This window comes from Lissotriton helveticus, chromosome 1_2 (genome assembly GCF_964261635.1).
Source record: "Lissotriton helveticus chromosome 1_2, aLisHel1.1, whole genome shotgun sequence".
Lineage (NCBI taxonomy): Eukaryota > Metazoa > Chordata > Amphibia > Caudata > Salamandridae > Lissotriton > Lissotriton helveticus.
The window spans coordinates 272,359,089-272,374,637 of NC_136058.1; the positions used below are offsets into that span (position 1 = coordinate 272,359,089).

The 15,549-nt window shown below is 45.1% G+C and overlaps 1 protein-coding gene across 2 annotated transcripts in view; it reads left to right on the plus strand.

Annotated features, from left to right (window-relative positions):
- Nucleotides 1-15,549, plus strand: part of B4GALT2 (beta-1,4-galactosyltransferase 2) — a 929,689-nt gene that overhangs the window by 576,644 nt on the left and 337,496 nt on the right. For both annotated transcript variants that reach the window (XM_078671715.1, XM_078671716.1), the window contains exon 3: nucleotides 8,064-8,299. In XM_078671715.1, coding sequence (XP_078527841.1) covers nucleotides 8,064-8,299 — 236 coding nt within the window. The remainder of the gene's footprint in view (nucleotides 1-8,063; nucleotides 8,300-15,549) is intronic.

Sequence of the window (15,549 nt, forward strand, 5' to 3'; positions counted from 1 at the left end):
TTATATGCGCATGGTCGCACATTCCAGATCAGGTCTGTCCCCGTATGAGGTCGTTTTCGGCCGCCCCCCTAACATGTGGGGTACTCCTAGACCCCGAAGTATTACTGATGTTTCATGTAATATGCTGACAGATTACCTAGCTTCCTTGATGTCTGCCCTCAACTCATGTCGTTCACAGGTTGCCGCCGCATTTCCAGACAATACCGAGGTGGCACCGCATGAGATCGTTCCAGGTTCGATGGTACTCGTGCGGAACTTCGACAGATCAAGTCCGCTGGAGCCACGTTGGAAGGAGCCCCGTCAGGTCCTCCTCACCACCCGTACAGCCGTGAAATTGGAAGGACGCAAGGGCTGGGTGCACCTTTCGCACGTCAAGAAATTCTACGGATTAAAGCCGGTCTTTAAAAACATTTCCCAGGATATCAAGACTTGTCAAAACATTGTTCCTAAGGACTGTCCCGCAAATGACATTGACACAACCCCTCCCCTGTTAGAGAAAACTCCGCAGCAGGAGTACAAGCAAAAACTCCGGTCTAGTAAAATAAGTCAGTCAGTTTGATTGTATAAGTCCTCCCCTAGGTGAAACGGTTAGACTGTTTCTGACATGTATAAAATAGACCCCCATAGTGAGAGAGTTAGTCAAAACTCAATTCGATGTATCGTTTTTCTAAGTTTCATATTATTTCTCAGCATAATGATTTCCTGCACTAGTTACGCATTTTTCCTGTGTTTTCCAGTTCCTCATGTAAATAAGCCTTCTAATGTTACAGTAGAGCACACGTTTAGTGATCTGCCTCCTCACGAATATTCATACCGCCTCGCTATGCGTAACAATACATTTATCCGCATGTTACATTATTCACACCAGACCAGCAATGCCACTAATTGTTGGGTGTGTGGTCGACTCCCCCCTTTCCAGATGCCGAAGGGAGTTCTGCCACTCTTTCCTTATCCTTTTTCACATAATGGTTCGTGTGGAGCATGGTCCACGTTAACGTCATCCTTAACAGATATGTCCTTTCTTAACAGCACATGTTTCCCAGACAAGCAAGGTCTCCCCCACAGAACAGGTTTAGATCTAGAAAATGAAGTGTACAATTTAGGTAACTATTCTTCGAATTTCATGGTCCTGAATGTTCAGTCTGATACTACTCCAGACTCACCTGCTATTTCAGTATTACCAGTCAAAGGCGAATTATGTGTTCGTAATTATGGTTCTGTACACGTAGGACATAGTGATTGTACTACTATTATCCAGTATAGTGACAGTGGGAAATCTATTTTTAAAGCTTCACGTCATTCTTATTTTGTTTGTGGTCAAACTGCATATGTTCGTCTGCCCCTCGATTGGGAGGGAACCTGTTACATTGCCTTCCTACTGCCACCTGTTTTTCTAGCCCCACCTGACTACCATAGGAATTCCTTCCTAGTACATACTAGACACAAGAGAAACCTCCCGATTGTCGATTATACTGAAACTGCTGCAGAGCAATTCATTGATATTGATAAAGGTGTGTTCCCTTATTTAGGTACAGTTGTAAATAGTAAGCTAATCCGTAGGTTAACAAGAACCCTTGAAGCAGTAGTAGATGAGACTGCCTCCGCTCTAGGTAACTTAACCGAAGAGCAATCCTTTATGAGAATTGTTGTGCTCCAGAATCGTCTCGTCCTTGACGTCATACTGGCCGATAGGGGCGGGGCCTGTAGAGTCATCGGATCCAGTTGTTGCATTTTTATTCCAAATAACGCGCCGTCTGTTTATTCAGCTATAACCAGACTTCATAAAATTGCCCATCTATTACACCAGGATCCAGGCACCTGGACATGGTCCGGTTGGTTCTGGAATATAATTTCCGCCTGGGGATGGAAAGTCCTGTCCTTTCTAGGTATCGCAGTAGCGATCATATTCAGCTGCTGCCTCTGTATACAATGTGGCCCTGCGATTTGCGGTATGTGTGCTACCTCTTGTATTCCTAGTCCCAAGCCCCGTTCTAAATCTCGTTCCAAGACAATTCGAGATGAACAAATGGTACTGTATGAAATGATAGATGGTATCATGAATATTGATGTTTCCTGATGGAAACGTAGTGACAAGGAGGGAATGTGGAAAAGTAAATTTTGCCATGTTCTGTGTCCCTACGTGTCATCCATCATATGTTATGTGTGCATGACCAATATGCATATGTTATTCCCCATGTCCGATTCAAGACGCAATTACAGTTGTGTCCACCTCTGGTATGTTATTTTCCAGTCCTCGTGAATACTACGAATACCAGGCCTATGTAAAGCTACGTTGCCACGTTTCTCAGTGTGCACGTTATTTCATTATAAAGTCCCCGTTTCCAGGCCTCAACAGGGCCCGGACATCAGATTCAGCTCCTGTCTCCTGAAGCCTCGCTGAGGAGCGATCCAGCCCCCACCTGTATCCTCGACCTTTCACTTACTTCCTGCCTCGCAGTCCCCGGTGCAGCTCTGCCTCTGAGTCTGCCAAGAATATGTTATGATTCCAGCTATCAGTTTAGTCCTCCTTCTCTGCATTTCTAAGCTACTGAACTGCATCAATAGTTTCCGTCATTGTCTAGCCTATGCGTCTCCACGTTAGAGAAATACTGCATTTAATGGTCATTTAATATTCTTCATCACGCACTACATGTAGAATAATGTATGGTCCAGTCTTAGAGTCAGTTAGCCTTTCCCCTCATGACTTCTAGTTTATATCAACATGTTCTCTAAACATCAGATACTAGATAGGGTTTAGGTACATGTCGCTCCGACCCTCCAGATTTTAGTCTCTGCTCCTAGCACAGAGTTCATAGCCCCCAGCTTCTCCTAGTAACACGTCATTACCAGTTTGCGCGCACCACCAGGTTAGAGGTCCCGGCTCCTTAGGTAGCCCCCTCCTATGTTTCCGCCCATTCATGACATATTCTGTTACGTTTGCATCACATGTCTGAGTTACACCTTCTTTTTACTCTTATCTTTCGCGACTGCTACGCGTCACGCCTTCTGTTCCACCCACTGCTACGCCTACTGCAATGTAATGCTATGTGTTTGCGTTATGTATATATGCTCATGTATTGTTATTAAAGGTTAGCGCGCTCATCCCAGACCCAGCCCCAGCAGCTGCTGGGCCCTGTCATCCTATTCCTATGCAGGTTGTCCTGTTCCTGTCCTTATGCTGTATTAAACCTGCAAAACTCCCACTACCTCGAATCTTGACTCTTATTTGTTGAGCTATCTGTTATTCATTCATTCATTCAAAAATAGATCCGGTATTATTTATTTATATACCACACCTGTTTAAATCTTGTGTTGGCCTAATCTGTAACCAGGCCTCAATTCACACTTGAAGTTTTATTCAATGTTTTGCAAGAGTCTTGTTTAAATGTTTAGCGCATGTGTCGTATCTATGTCTTCGTTAGTTTAGAATAGGTTAATTGTTCATTGTACTGCACTACAAGGCAGCGGCGACTCCTCCGCAATGATGGAGGAGCGTCGTCCCACTGGCTCCGAGCCAGCAGCTGAAAAATAAAATTTGATTTTATTGTCGTATTATTTTTCAGATGCTGGCTCTGAGCCAGCAGGTGCAGCTAGGGGTGGAGCCGGGCCATGGGGGAGGGAGGAGGCGTGGTAGGTGCACATTTAAGTGTGCCTGTTAGTTTGGCAGGCCATCTTACCACGGCCCAACTGACATGCTCACTTAAGTTTCTCCTACCCAGCTGTATTGCACAGCTGGTTTGGAGAAACAGCACTCACTGTGCCTAAGCAAGCGTTAATCCAGCCCACTCGGGCCAATCCCCATGCTGCTCTCATGCTTGAGAGCGGGGATTGGATGGGCAGTCCGTGATGCTGTCCCAGGGACTGCTGGGACCAGGAACTGGATCCAGACGAGCGCGAAGCGGCCAACAGCACTAGGTACACGTATAAAATTATTAATTTTTATTATTAAACTTCCATGCCCGTGCTCTCCTGCACACTCCACCCGCTGCCTCCCCCTCCACCCGCCTCACCACTCTTTATCTTTCTTTGCTGCCATTGCTACTACCAGGCCTCTGATTCTTTACCTAACTTTTGGCCTTGAATATAGAGCTGACACTGTGGGAAACATCCTTCTGTACCAGAAGTACTGGACAGATGTTACATCTTAGGTCATACAGATGATTGCTTCTTTGATGAAAGTTGGGAGACTAGGGAATCTGGTTTGTTCAGTGGAAGATGATAAGGAGAAGCCTTCTGGAAACTTCTTTCATGCTTTAATTGTGTGCTTTTTAGACTAATACATCAGACCTTGACTATATGCATTTTAGTGTGTAAAGAGAGAAATATTAGTTATTTTATCAAAAGTATATGAGGTTTCTGTTTTATTAATTGGGAGTCTGACAGAGTGGAGTTGTGGAGTGGAATTCCGCGTAGTAGTACTTCTCCAACTACACCCACCGCTACAGTAATGACATATAAATATAATATTAGAAATGCAAAAGCATCTTATAATTCTTCCTTGATTGCATCCACTGAGAACCTTGCACACCAACCTTTTAGTGTTGTAAAGTCATCATCTCTGATTCTGCTGATTCTATTGGCATCCACTCCACTTATCATCTCATCTGGAATCTGGTGTATGCATTGAGGAACCTTGGTAGCTTCAGTAATTTATTTCTGATAAAACCCAATCCATAGCTACGGCTCTGTTCAGGTCAGCTAATTGCTCCTTTAAATGCAGAGTTCTGCAGGGATCATCTTTAAGAACTTGACTCCTCTTGAAGCCTTAGAACTTATTATTAAAATCTGATCTTTCGCTAAATGCATCAATATCCAAAAAACATAAAACAACTGTACGCAATCAAAATACAAAAAAAGGTTATAAGTTGTGTACACAATAACCTTTTTTTTTTAATAAATAATTTGATTGTTTTTACAAAGAACAAGGGCCAACAATACGACAGTTACACAAGACACTTAACAGAGCAAAGACATCGGCTTTAACCCCCACCTTGCAGCATGGACCACAAACATCATGTATAGAGTTCAGGCTACATCACGGCACCCAGCCATTTGCCCCACACCCTCTGGTATTTCTTAGGACAACCCTGTGCCTCATACATTGGTTTTTCTTGTGCCGCGCACCAATCCACCCCCCCCTTCGCCATTTCTCAGACCCTGGTGGCGTGGGAAGCCTCCAGGAGGCGGCTATGTCCCGCTTGGCTACAACAATGGCTGTGTTGTAAAGTAATTTCTCGTTTCTGGATCCGTCTAGTCCACCTGTAATCCCGAGAAGAGAGTGATGTGGATCGTGAGGAACCTCCCACCCCAGGACCTCAGTCAGTTCACATTCAATCTCACCCCAAAACTGAGCTAGTTGGGGATACGCCCACACCATGTGGAAGAAGTCGGGTCTTGACCCCATCTCGCACACGATGCGGATGGGGAGAAGCCGGCTCGATGTAAGCACTTCGGGGTTAAGTAGACCGTATGCAAATAGTATAATTGGATTAAGCGGAGTTTAGCGGAAGGGGTGACCGTCTTGGATGACATGAGGGCATCACGCTAGTCCTCCTCGTCCAGCGGGCCTACCCACTCCTCCCATTGGTCCCTGAGTCGGTCCAGTGAGGTCGGGGTGTTGTTGACAAGTGTCCAGTAGATGCGGGAAATACCCCCCTTCCCAAATCACCTAGCATGATCTGTGCTACGGTGGGACTGTATTCAGGGATCCTGGTATCGTCCGGTATGTGTACATGGAAGGCGTGTCTCAGTTGTAGATATTTATAAAATTGTGATGGGTGCAGGGAATATCTGGACTGAAGGTCTTTAAAAGAGCGCATATGGACGCTTGTCCACACATCACCGAGCTGAGAGATCCCTATAAGATCCCAGGCTCTAAACCCCTGTAACCCACTCACCTCCTTGAGCCATGTACCATGCCATAAAGGCATGTGTTGGGTGAGTTTGTGTGTCCACTGAGTATGTCTTAGAGCAGCCTGCCAGGCTAAGAGCGCGGAGCGCGTGACGTCAGGCAAGGTGGATGGGATGGATTCCCCATACATTAGGGCTTGGATTTAGGACAGGCCGAGCTCACTTAGTTCAAGCCTATAGGCCGGGTCGGACCAGCCCCCATTGAACCAGTCGTGTATAATCAGTAGACGAGGGACCAAGTAGTATAGGTATAAATGTGTCATCCCCATGCTCCCATCGAATGACGGAATCCGGCAAGTGTTTAACGCCAGCCGCCCCCCGCCCCCCCCCAGAGGAATTTAGTATCCATAGTGTCTAGCTCCCGAAACCGTGCCTGTGGGAAGCAGAAAGGGGTGTTTTGGTGGACATAGAGAAACCTGGGAAGAATCATCATTTTTATCAAGGTAACTCTCCCCAAGGGGTTCAGGGGTAGTGTCTGCCATCTGTGGAGGTCTGCCTTAGCTTTTTTCACGAGCGGGGTGACATTGAGGGACCATCCCAGATCTGGAAGGAGAGCAACCCAGATCCGAAGATATTTGAAGGACTGACGCCGAAGTGGTATCGTGAACTGCCAGTCGTAGCATTCTCTGGAGAGGTGACACAATAACCTTTTTTAGAACTTTTTTGTGTTTTGATTGTATGCAGTTTTATGCTTTTTGGATTCAATGTTTAGTATTGACGTATTTAGCCCAATTAATGACAAATTATGCAAATGTTACTAGTCTTCTGTGTGCATTTTATTAAATATTCGTGAGATTCTAAAGGTTGGAGCATAATTGGGTTTTTTTGTTATCGAAGTGGCACTGGTTCGTCTTAGGTTAATAACTAAGGGGGTGATTATGATAGTGGTCAGTTGGACTGCCACCTGCTATCGTGGCGGTCAGGAGACTGCCCGACAAGGAGTCTGCGGTCTGACCATCGCATTAGGAGGCAACCGCTGGGCTGGTGGTTGCAAAGTGCTCCTTTTCATGGCAGCTTGTGCTGCGGACCAGGAAAAGGGCGGTAGCACAAGCCACCGTGAAAAGGAGCACTCCATGCACGTCCACGGTATGTGTGCCATGCACCATGTGGTGCATAGCACAGAGTGTATGGAGGTGAGTGGGGGCACTACATGTGCCCCCTGGGCAACTTTGCAGTGGCCCACAAGGCACAGCGTCCCAGTTTGGGGCCCCCAATATCTCTTTCCGACATCCTGTATATGGCGGTGTTCCCGCCATGAACAGGCTGTTGGAAAGGGATATCAAAATCCTGACTGTGGTGTCTGGTTTGGTTGAACCCTATTCCCTGTGCCTTTGTAAAACGGGTCACTCTCCAAATTGTCGATGATTGCATGCTCTTGATCCTTTGAGATCGTTCTCTATCTTTTTCCTAACAAATGAACACAGTAGCAAGTCAGTGTTTAACCATTTTGAGATCCCTTAAAAAAAATCTCTTGCCTCCTTCCCATCTTGTCCCGGTGCACCGTAGTTCAGGCACTCGTAACCTCGTTTATAGACTAAGGTAACTCCCTTTACTTTGATTCACCCAAGTATGTCATGAACAGACTATAGATCTTACAAAATGGCGCAGCCAGACTTATCTTATGGATTCCTAATATGAACTCAGTCAAGCAAGATTTTGATTTGTTTCATTAGCTCCCAGTGCACAAAAAATTGTGTTCAACGTCTTGTGTATCACTCATAAAGTCAACCATTGTAACATCCCAGTATATCGGGCTCATAAGCTGACAAAGCAGAGATTTCTGTTTAATAAATCAAAATGTTTTCGCCATTCCTAAAATCAGGCGGAGCAGATGGGAGGTGGATATTTCTCTTACATGGCATTTCACTAGTGGAATTCCATGTCTCTAAAAATGAGAACCATGAATACCACACTTCTCTCAGGAAAAAATGTTAACACGTGGCTGATCCAACTTGCAATCCGAGGTCTGGATGGAGGCAGTGTCGTTAGTGCCAGGACACCGATTGGCAGCTGTTCCCTTTGCAAAGTGGACATAATCATAATAATAATAATAATGAGAGGATTAACAAAGTTATATATGACACTGCTTACTTAGAATTTCTTTTGGTTTCATACTCACTCGTAGTTCGTTTTTTGTCTCCTCCATGCTGCAGTTGGCCGCCTGCTCATAGAGTTCACTACTCCAATGACCATGGAGAGGGTTCAGCGAGAGAATCCAGATGTGCGAGACGGTGGCAAGTACACACCCTCAGACTGCAAGACAAAGCAGAAGGTTGCAATAATCCTACCCTTCCGACACCGGGACCACCACTTGAAGTACTGGCTGCACTACTTGCACCCGATCCTCCGCCGGCAGAAGGTTGACTATGGCATCTACATCATAAACCAGGTGAGGCTACTTGGTTGAAGGAGAGCTGGAAAGGTTATCGCTAAGTATCCTTTGTCTGTTAGACCTCAGATGTCTTTTGTTACATTCCTGATGCAGACTATCTGGGCCTTTGTTAACAAAGAGAGCTCTCAGCCCTAGTAGTGCACTTTCCATAAAAAAAATATCACACTCATAATGTAGAATCTAAAAAGAAAAGGAAATAGAGACATTGTAAAATGCTGCCTACTTGATAATGAAATGCACGTAACAAAGTAGGGCCCTATAGTGTATAGGAAAATTAGGATTTACTTTAATCACAGCAAATTATCCGGTAAATGATGATCCAAAAAATCTAAAAGCAGAGCAAGGAATAATTAATTTATTACAGAGTGGGACTCTTAATAATGAGATCATTGTTAAGCATTCTGTTTGCCCTTATGGAATAGCAGTGCTCCTGTTCATTATGATCTGCTCTCTGATGCGTATGTTATTCATCATTCAATATGATTGAATTACCTTCCACCCAATGGTTCCTACTTGATCACTTGCCACTTTTTGTCAAACTTTCATAATCTCCTCTCTGGGATCCGCAAGCAGTTTTGAGAAATGCCTTGGTACCTACTCTCAGAGGTAGTTTTGGACTTGAAGCTCTAAGTGCTAGAGCACAATTGCTCCCTGACTACACCGCTTTCTTTATAGCTTCTTCTCCTGCAGTTGATGGTGATTCTTGGGTCTGAGGTGTTGTACTGTTGCTCTGCTTCACCACATTATTCAGGTCTTTCTGAGACATTATTGAATATCTGACTTGCTCTACAGTTGCATTACCTGTGTTTAGGTCTTAGAGTTAAACATCTGGCTTGGGGGTTTGTGTGATGTGATTTCATCCAGTGGGCTGTAGTAAGCGAAAGGACTGGATTTTCCATGATAGGCACTAAGCAATATAGAAAGTGTAGCAAAGGGATATTTGAAGGTTATTTTTGGCGAAAACAATGTAAGTTTAAAACTTACCTAACGTATTCGATTCACACTGCATGCTCATTCTGCGAGATGAGGATGAAGGTGTAAACATTGTTTCTTCTTCTCTTTAGTAAACAAAGTATATGGATCATGTTCTCTTTGTGGCTAATGTACACAAATGCATTTTTTACAGCTCGGGCTTACGATGTGTAGCTTTTCAGTCTGCTTCTGTAAAGACACAAAACCAGTGCTGTTTTAAGAACATTTTTTTAAAGAATTTGTGATCGTGATTGAATAGTTATTCACTTTGTTCACGCAAATGAAATTGGAGAAAACGGCTGCAAGTCCATAGTGCGGCCACAAATTCCTGTGAACCTTTGGTGGGTCGCCCTGCAACTTCCTGATCTTCATATGGATTCAAGATTGCACTACTGTCACATCTGAGCGAGGTACCATTTTAGGAATGTGGCAGCAGTAGCACAAGGTTATTTCCAGATTAAAGGTTGATGGATGTCAACAGCTCCGAAGGTAGAAGGAATGAGCCCTGATCACAAACTGAGAAGAATAATTTACTGCAGCAAAGAACTGATCTTTCAAGACTGGTGCAGTGTAGCTAAATCTGTAATAATATAGCCAGTATTAATGACTGGGCCAAAGTTATAGAGGGATCCGGGATAATGGCTGACATGGCGCTCTTGCCAGATGTTTGAGGGATGGATGGTGTTGTCCAGTCTTCAGAGATGCACTCTGAACCCCTGTATCAGGTTTCTGACCTGCTTTTTGTGATAGCGTTCCTGTGAGTTGTTTTTGAATCGCATGCTTGCATTGTGTGCCACCATGTCTGATACAGCATGATTCTTTACTCCTTAGATCAGAATCCCTAGCTCATGTTAGATTGGTCTCGTATGCACTTGCGGATATTCCGGAATCCCATTCTGTGCTGTCAGCACCGCCAACATCCATACGTGTGAAGGATCATCAAGTTCTGGTTTTGAACAGGGTCCTACCACATACATTACTTGTGAACTGGACAGTGTATTAATTTAACTAATTGCTCAATTATTAATGCTTTTATCTCGCATGCAAGCTTTCTTCGGCTGAGAACTAATATGATGTGGTATCTTTGTACCATGGCTGCTTATCTCAGTCTTGTTAGGGAAATTGATTTATACATTGATCCATTTGCTCGTTGTTGGACTATTAAGTATAGAACATATTGATTTTTCTCCTGGGTGTCATCATTGGCGATCACATCTGCATTGTCTCTGTTGTGGGGGGTTCTACCGTCCTGCCAGCCAGGTACTCGCCAATAAGCACGCCACACATAGAGAGTAGTTGGTACACGTCTTTATTCCGCTACGTGTAAGTCAGAACTCGACGTTCTGAGCCTACCTTCAACTCATCTTTCCAACGCTTATAACTAAGGTTCCCTGTTTTCCGTTTTTACTGATTTTTACAGATAAATACAGCCAGAAACCCATTCATTTTCTTGTCTGTATTTATTTTTAAATGTGGATAAAAACGGTAATTGGGTGCTTTTTGAGTGATTCTAAATACACTTTCCATGACTGCCAGCCCAATAACTGTGTGGATTGCTGGGAAAGGGTGTTAAAAAAGAAATGGATTTTAGTAAAGAGGCTTAAACTGCAGTAGCAATGCACAAGGCTGATACTGAAATGTGCATATTTTCATATGAGTGCATTGATTTATCTTCTGTGGGTGTTCACCGCATTGAAACCTGGCAGGCATTCAAGCATGACTGCATATTTATTGGTTAAATACATGTGGAAATATACCAGTTTCAGCTTTATTTTTCCACAAAACCCATAATAAATATTGATAAATACAAATAAAGTTGCCCAAAAATAAATATGGATAAATACAGACGGAAATGACAAAAAAATAAACACCATAAAACCGGGAGCCCTACAGTTATAACACAGGCCTACGGTGTACAGTGGAAACCAAAAGAGTTCCAGCATTCTTTTCTTTACTAGACACTACAGGGGTTATACTCTATATTTGTATTTTCTGATTACGTGGGTTTTAATGCATAATAATGCAAATTATGCATCTTTAAACTATTCTACTGGCAGCCCAAAATATATCTCTAGTGATAAAGATTTGGGAGCCTAGTATATACTAGAGGTCAAGGTACAATGAAGGCCTGTCAGGAAGAATGATGGCGAGAATTTGGTTGCTTCAGAGCTTAAACAGCTTAGTTACCCGGGAAAGAAAGTTCATTTCTGATAGAGACTTCTAACGACAGATTCGCACCGTGTGAATTTCCCCAGGAGCCAGGCTCAATTCGGAAACCTTTCAGCAATTCATTGCGTGCTAACAGGCAGCATAGTGCGGCTCCACGTTGGGTCCATCCACTCTGGAAATGACATCAGACTCTCCAAAAATGCACCACCTCTGCAGGCTGACGTGTGTTCCTTTCTTTCTGCACCTTTTGACATGGATACAACGGTAGCAGTGCTGTCTTTTGACGCACTTTCTCCCTCAGGAAAACTGTCTTTTTTTTCCAAACACCGCACAGTGTGCAGAATGTGGGCCCTAAAATAACAGGGATTAAGCCATGTTGTGACTGCCACCAACAGCGTTCAGTGACGGACACCTACAATATCTCCCTCTAGGTGCTTAGGCACCTCTCTTGACGTGGTTTCATGTCCTTGCTGCACAACGGTGAACCTCAAAGCCATCAGTGGTCACCAAGCCAAGTTAGCCATCGCTGAACTCTATAGAAACGGTCCAAGTCAGGGTCCAGAGGCCAGATGTGCTCTCGTTTCCGAGGCCAACTGCAGGAAGGATCTAAATGGAAGTTCAAGAGCTCAATTAAGTTGAAGACATCCCATAAAAAAGGATAAGAAGTTGAAGCCTGGGTCTCCGTCATCCCACCACTCCCACCCTTCGAACTTGTGCAACAACATGGGTACAGCCAGACCACAGAACTGTTATGTGGTCTGGCATCCAGCAGTGGTTCCTCTCCTACTCCCCCTTGAGCTGAAAAAGATCATGGACTAACTCTGGAAGGTTCGAGAACCTGCGGAGAAAATCGTTGGTACCCCCCCCCCCCCCCCCGGATCCTGCTGGAGTGCCTTTGGGCCCCAAGGATCTCAGGTGGCTACCTGACGGGACCACATAAGCAGATGTGTCCACGATGGCACCACTCGACCTCTTCAATGATGTCCGGGTGGGCACCCGAGCAAAACCAAGATCGTGCCCTCCAGTGAATAAGCAAGTGGCAGGAGGGCACAGGCCTGCTCTAGGGGATCTAGATTTTCTCCTGCAGCGCTTCATTCTAGAGAACCTAGTGGTATAATCTGCAGAACTCCAATACCTTCTGCATGACCCCGCCTGAATGAAAATGCAAATTAATGGAAACCTTAGTAAAATGTATGTTTTCCAGTGCCAGTTTTCCACTTAGGTCTGTCAACACCTGATGGCTCCTTGTGAGGTACTTGCACATGCTGTGTCTTGCCAGCTGTTCCGGAGGGCATCAGACTGTCCTTAAAGTGTCTTATTTCTGATAGCCACGATGCAATGAAGTACACACTAGTTCAGGTCTGGACACTACTGGCAAGACGAGTGTCTATCAGGCTGAACAAAGGTCAGCCTGACAGACACTCTTCTTGTTCAGGTCAGGCAGCCAGGAGCAGTACAGGCACTAAATGAGAAGAAGCCTGGCTGCTTGAGTTGAGGTTTACCAGGCTGAGGATTTCATAGCCCTGTGGGCGTGACCTCCTCAGTCTGGCAAAAGTGCCTCGAGGCCTTCCTCATCATGATGCGGGGGAGTGTCACTAATTGCCTCAAACCTGTGTGCATCAGTTTTAAGCCCTGAAATTCCCAGGGCTGAGTGTCAATCAGTGACACCTTGTCACAGAGTAAGGAGGTGTCAGCACCCTCACTGACCCTGTTCCCCTGAGATGAGTGAGGGACTGCTGCCTTCCCTCACTGGCTGACTTTTGGTATGGATCCGGTCCACAAGGTTTTCCTCTGACTTACAGCATTCCTTAATGGATATAGCTTTGGACAGCTCTACGTGCTTTAGAGCGAAGGCTGACTCTGCCTTGCAAAGATTTAAATAGTTCAAGGCCACCACCCTCTCTCTAGGCATAGATCAGCCTTCTCTACAGTTCCCCCAATCACAGCGCCCCTTTCGAGGCTTTAGTAAGGGTTTCCATTAGGAGCAATGGCAATTTGTGCCACAGCAGCAATAGGCCTCCCAGTCCTTTTGATGGTGAGGCTAGGGTCAGGCAACCAATGGCAATGCACTACCCAAACCCACGCCCCCGCAGCCACCGTACAACTACTCAGTCCTTAGCGTCACATGATCGGCCAGTGGGAAACCGGGTCACCTTATCTCACCCCAGGTAGTGGAGCATCACTTCAGACCAATGGGTGCACCGGATTGTAGAGCAAGGATATACCCTACCCTTCATATCCTATCCTCTGGACATACGATTCACACCACAACATCTCCCTGAGGGCCCCTTCTCCATACTCCATGGAGAAGTTCAGGCTCTCAGGCCAAGGGAGCAATAGAGAGGGTGTCAGTGTCAGAAATCGGAACTGTTGGCTCCTTCCATTACCTCTTGATGCCGAAAAAAGGACGGTGGCCTCTACTCTATTCTGACCTTCATCCTCTGAACTTCCTCCTCCAGAAGGACAGGTTCAAAATGCTCACCCTGGCCCAAGTTCTGTCTTTTCTGGACCCAAGAGAACAGATGGCAGCACTGGACTAACAGGATGCATACTTTCACATCCCCGTCCTGCAGTCCCACAGGTGTTACCGGAGGTTTAAGGTAGGCCACACACTTTAATTTCTCTATGATCCCCTTCGGTTTTACAAGTGCACCTTGGGTGTTCACCAAGGTGATGGTAGTGGTTGCATCGCTTCTGCAAAGGTTGGGAATACCAAATTTTCCATACCTCAATGATTGGCTACTAAAGGTGGTCTTGTCTTAATAATTCGTAGGCCACCTCCAGATGATGGCCAACTTTTGACATTGTTGAGCTTTTCCATGAACGTGCCGAATTCACACCTGACCTCTTCACAGCTGCTCCCTTTCATCTAAGCCGCCGAAAACTGTGCTCTTTTCTCTTTTGAGCCATTCCTCCGGCTCAACAAGTCCAGGGCATTTGGGTTTGAATCCCAATGTCTCAACCCTTGACTTGGGTCTCAGTGAGAGCGGGTCTGAAGCTCCTGGGCCTCTTGGCCTCCTGCATCCTGCCCATGGACCACACTATGTGGCAGGTGCAGGCTCTGCAGTGGCATCTGAAGTCGCACTGCGCTCAGCACCAAGGCAATCTATCAGATTTCTTCTAGGTTTTGGAGGAGACTGCGAAAAACTTACAGTGGTGGCTGCTCAAGGCCAATTTGACAGTTTCTAAACCCCTCTCCCTACCCCATCCAGAGCTACGGTCTGTGCATCATTGCTGGGACGGTAGGCCATCTGGGAGAGGTAGCGAACAGAGGATCCTGGTGTACAGTGGAAACTCGCCTCCATTTAAACTTGTTGGAGTTGTGAGCAATTTGCTTGGCACTGTAGGCGTTCCTCCCAACCGTCAAAGGGGAACGGGTGCAGATTCTCATGTACAACATGACTATTGAAGTTAACAACATTTACGTATGATATTCATACTCTGTGTTCAATTCTGTCATGCACAGTTTTGAATGGAATTACGGTTTGTACAAAGTTCATGCACTCTGCTGCATTGGTGGAGCCATGTATAAAGGCACAAACCATGTTTGTGACTTTATATTAGCAGATTTATTTTATTCTCTGTTTTTATAACTTTATGTAGAGTGATTGTTGTGCAATTGTTTAAACTCTACACCCCTGCTCCAAGTTGGCATGGTAGCTATTAATCTTGCCTCTGATGCATTGGTACCATGACCGTGGCCCTCCTGGACCCACTGTTCCCCCTTTAAATGTGTTCTTACTGTCAAAACAGAAGGTGTTGGACATTTTCTTTGCTTGCAACAGGCCCCATGGTACATTTTGTTATCCACTGATGGTGGAGCCTACAATTGGAGTCACATTATATCATTGGGGCAATTATGTTTAAAAGACTGGTGCCATTGATGCAATACTACATTATCAACCAAAATGACCACACTCATGGATTCCTCCCACAGGAGAACATGGAATAAGTGCACAAGTGAAGGAAATGATAATAGGAAAGGAGGTTGCAACTTACATGACTATACGGAATGGAGAAGAAAGCTACCTGATTTCGATATCTATCATAAAATGTAGCCACTAGAAAGGAGTTCAAATTAAAGTGTCGTTATTTTGAACCATATA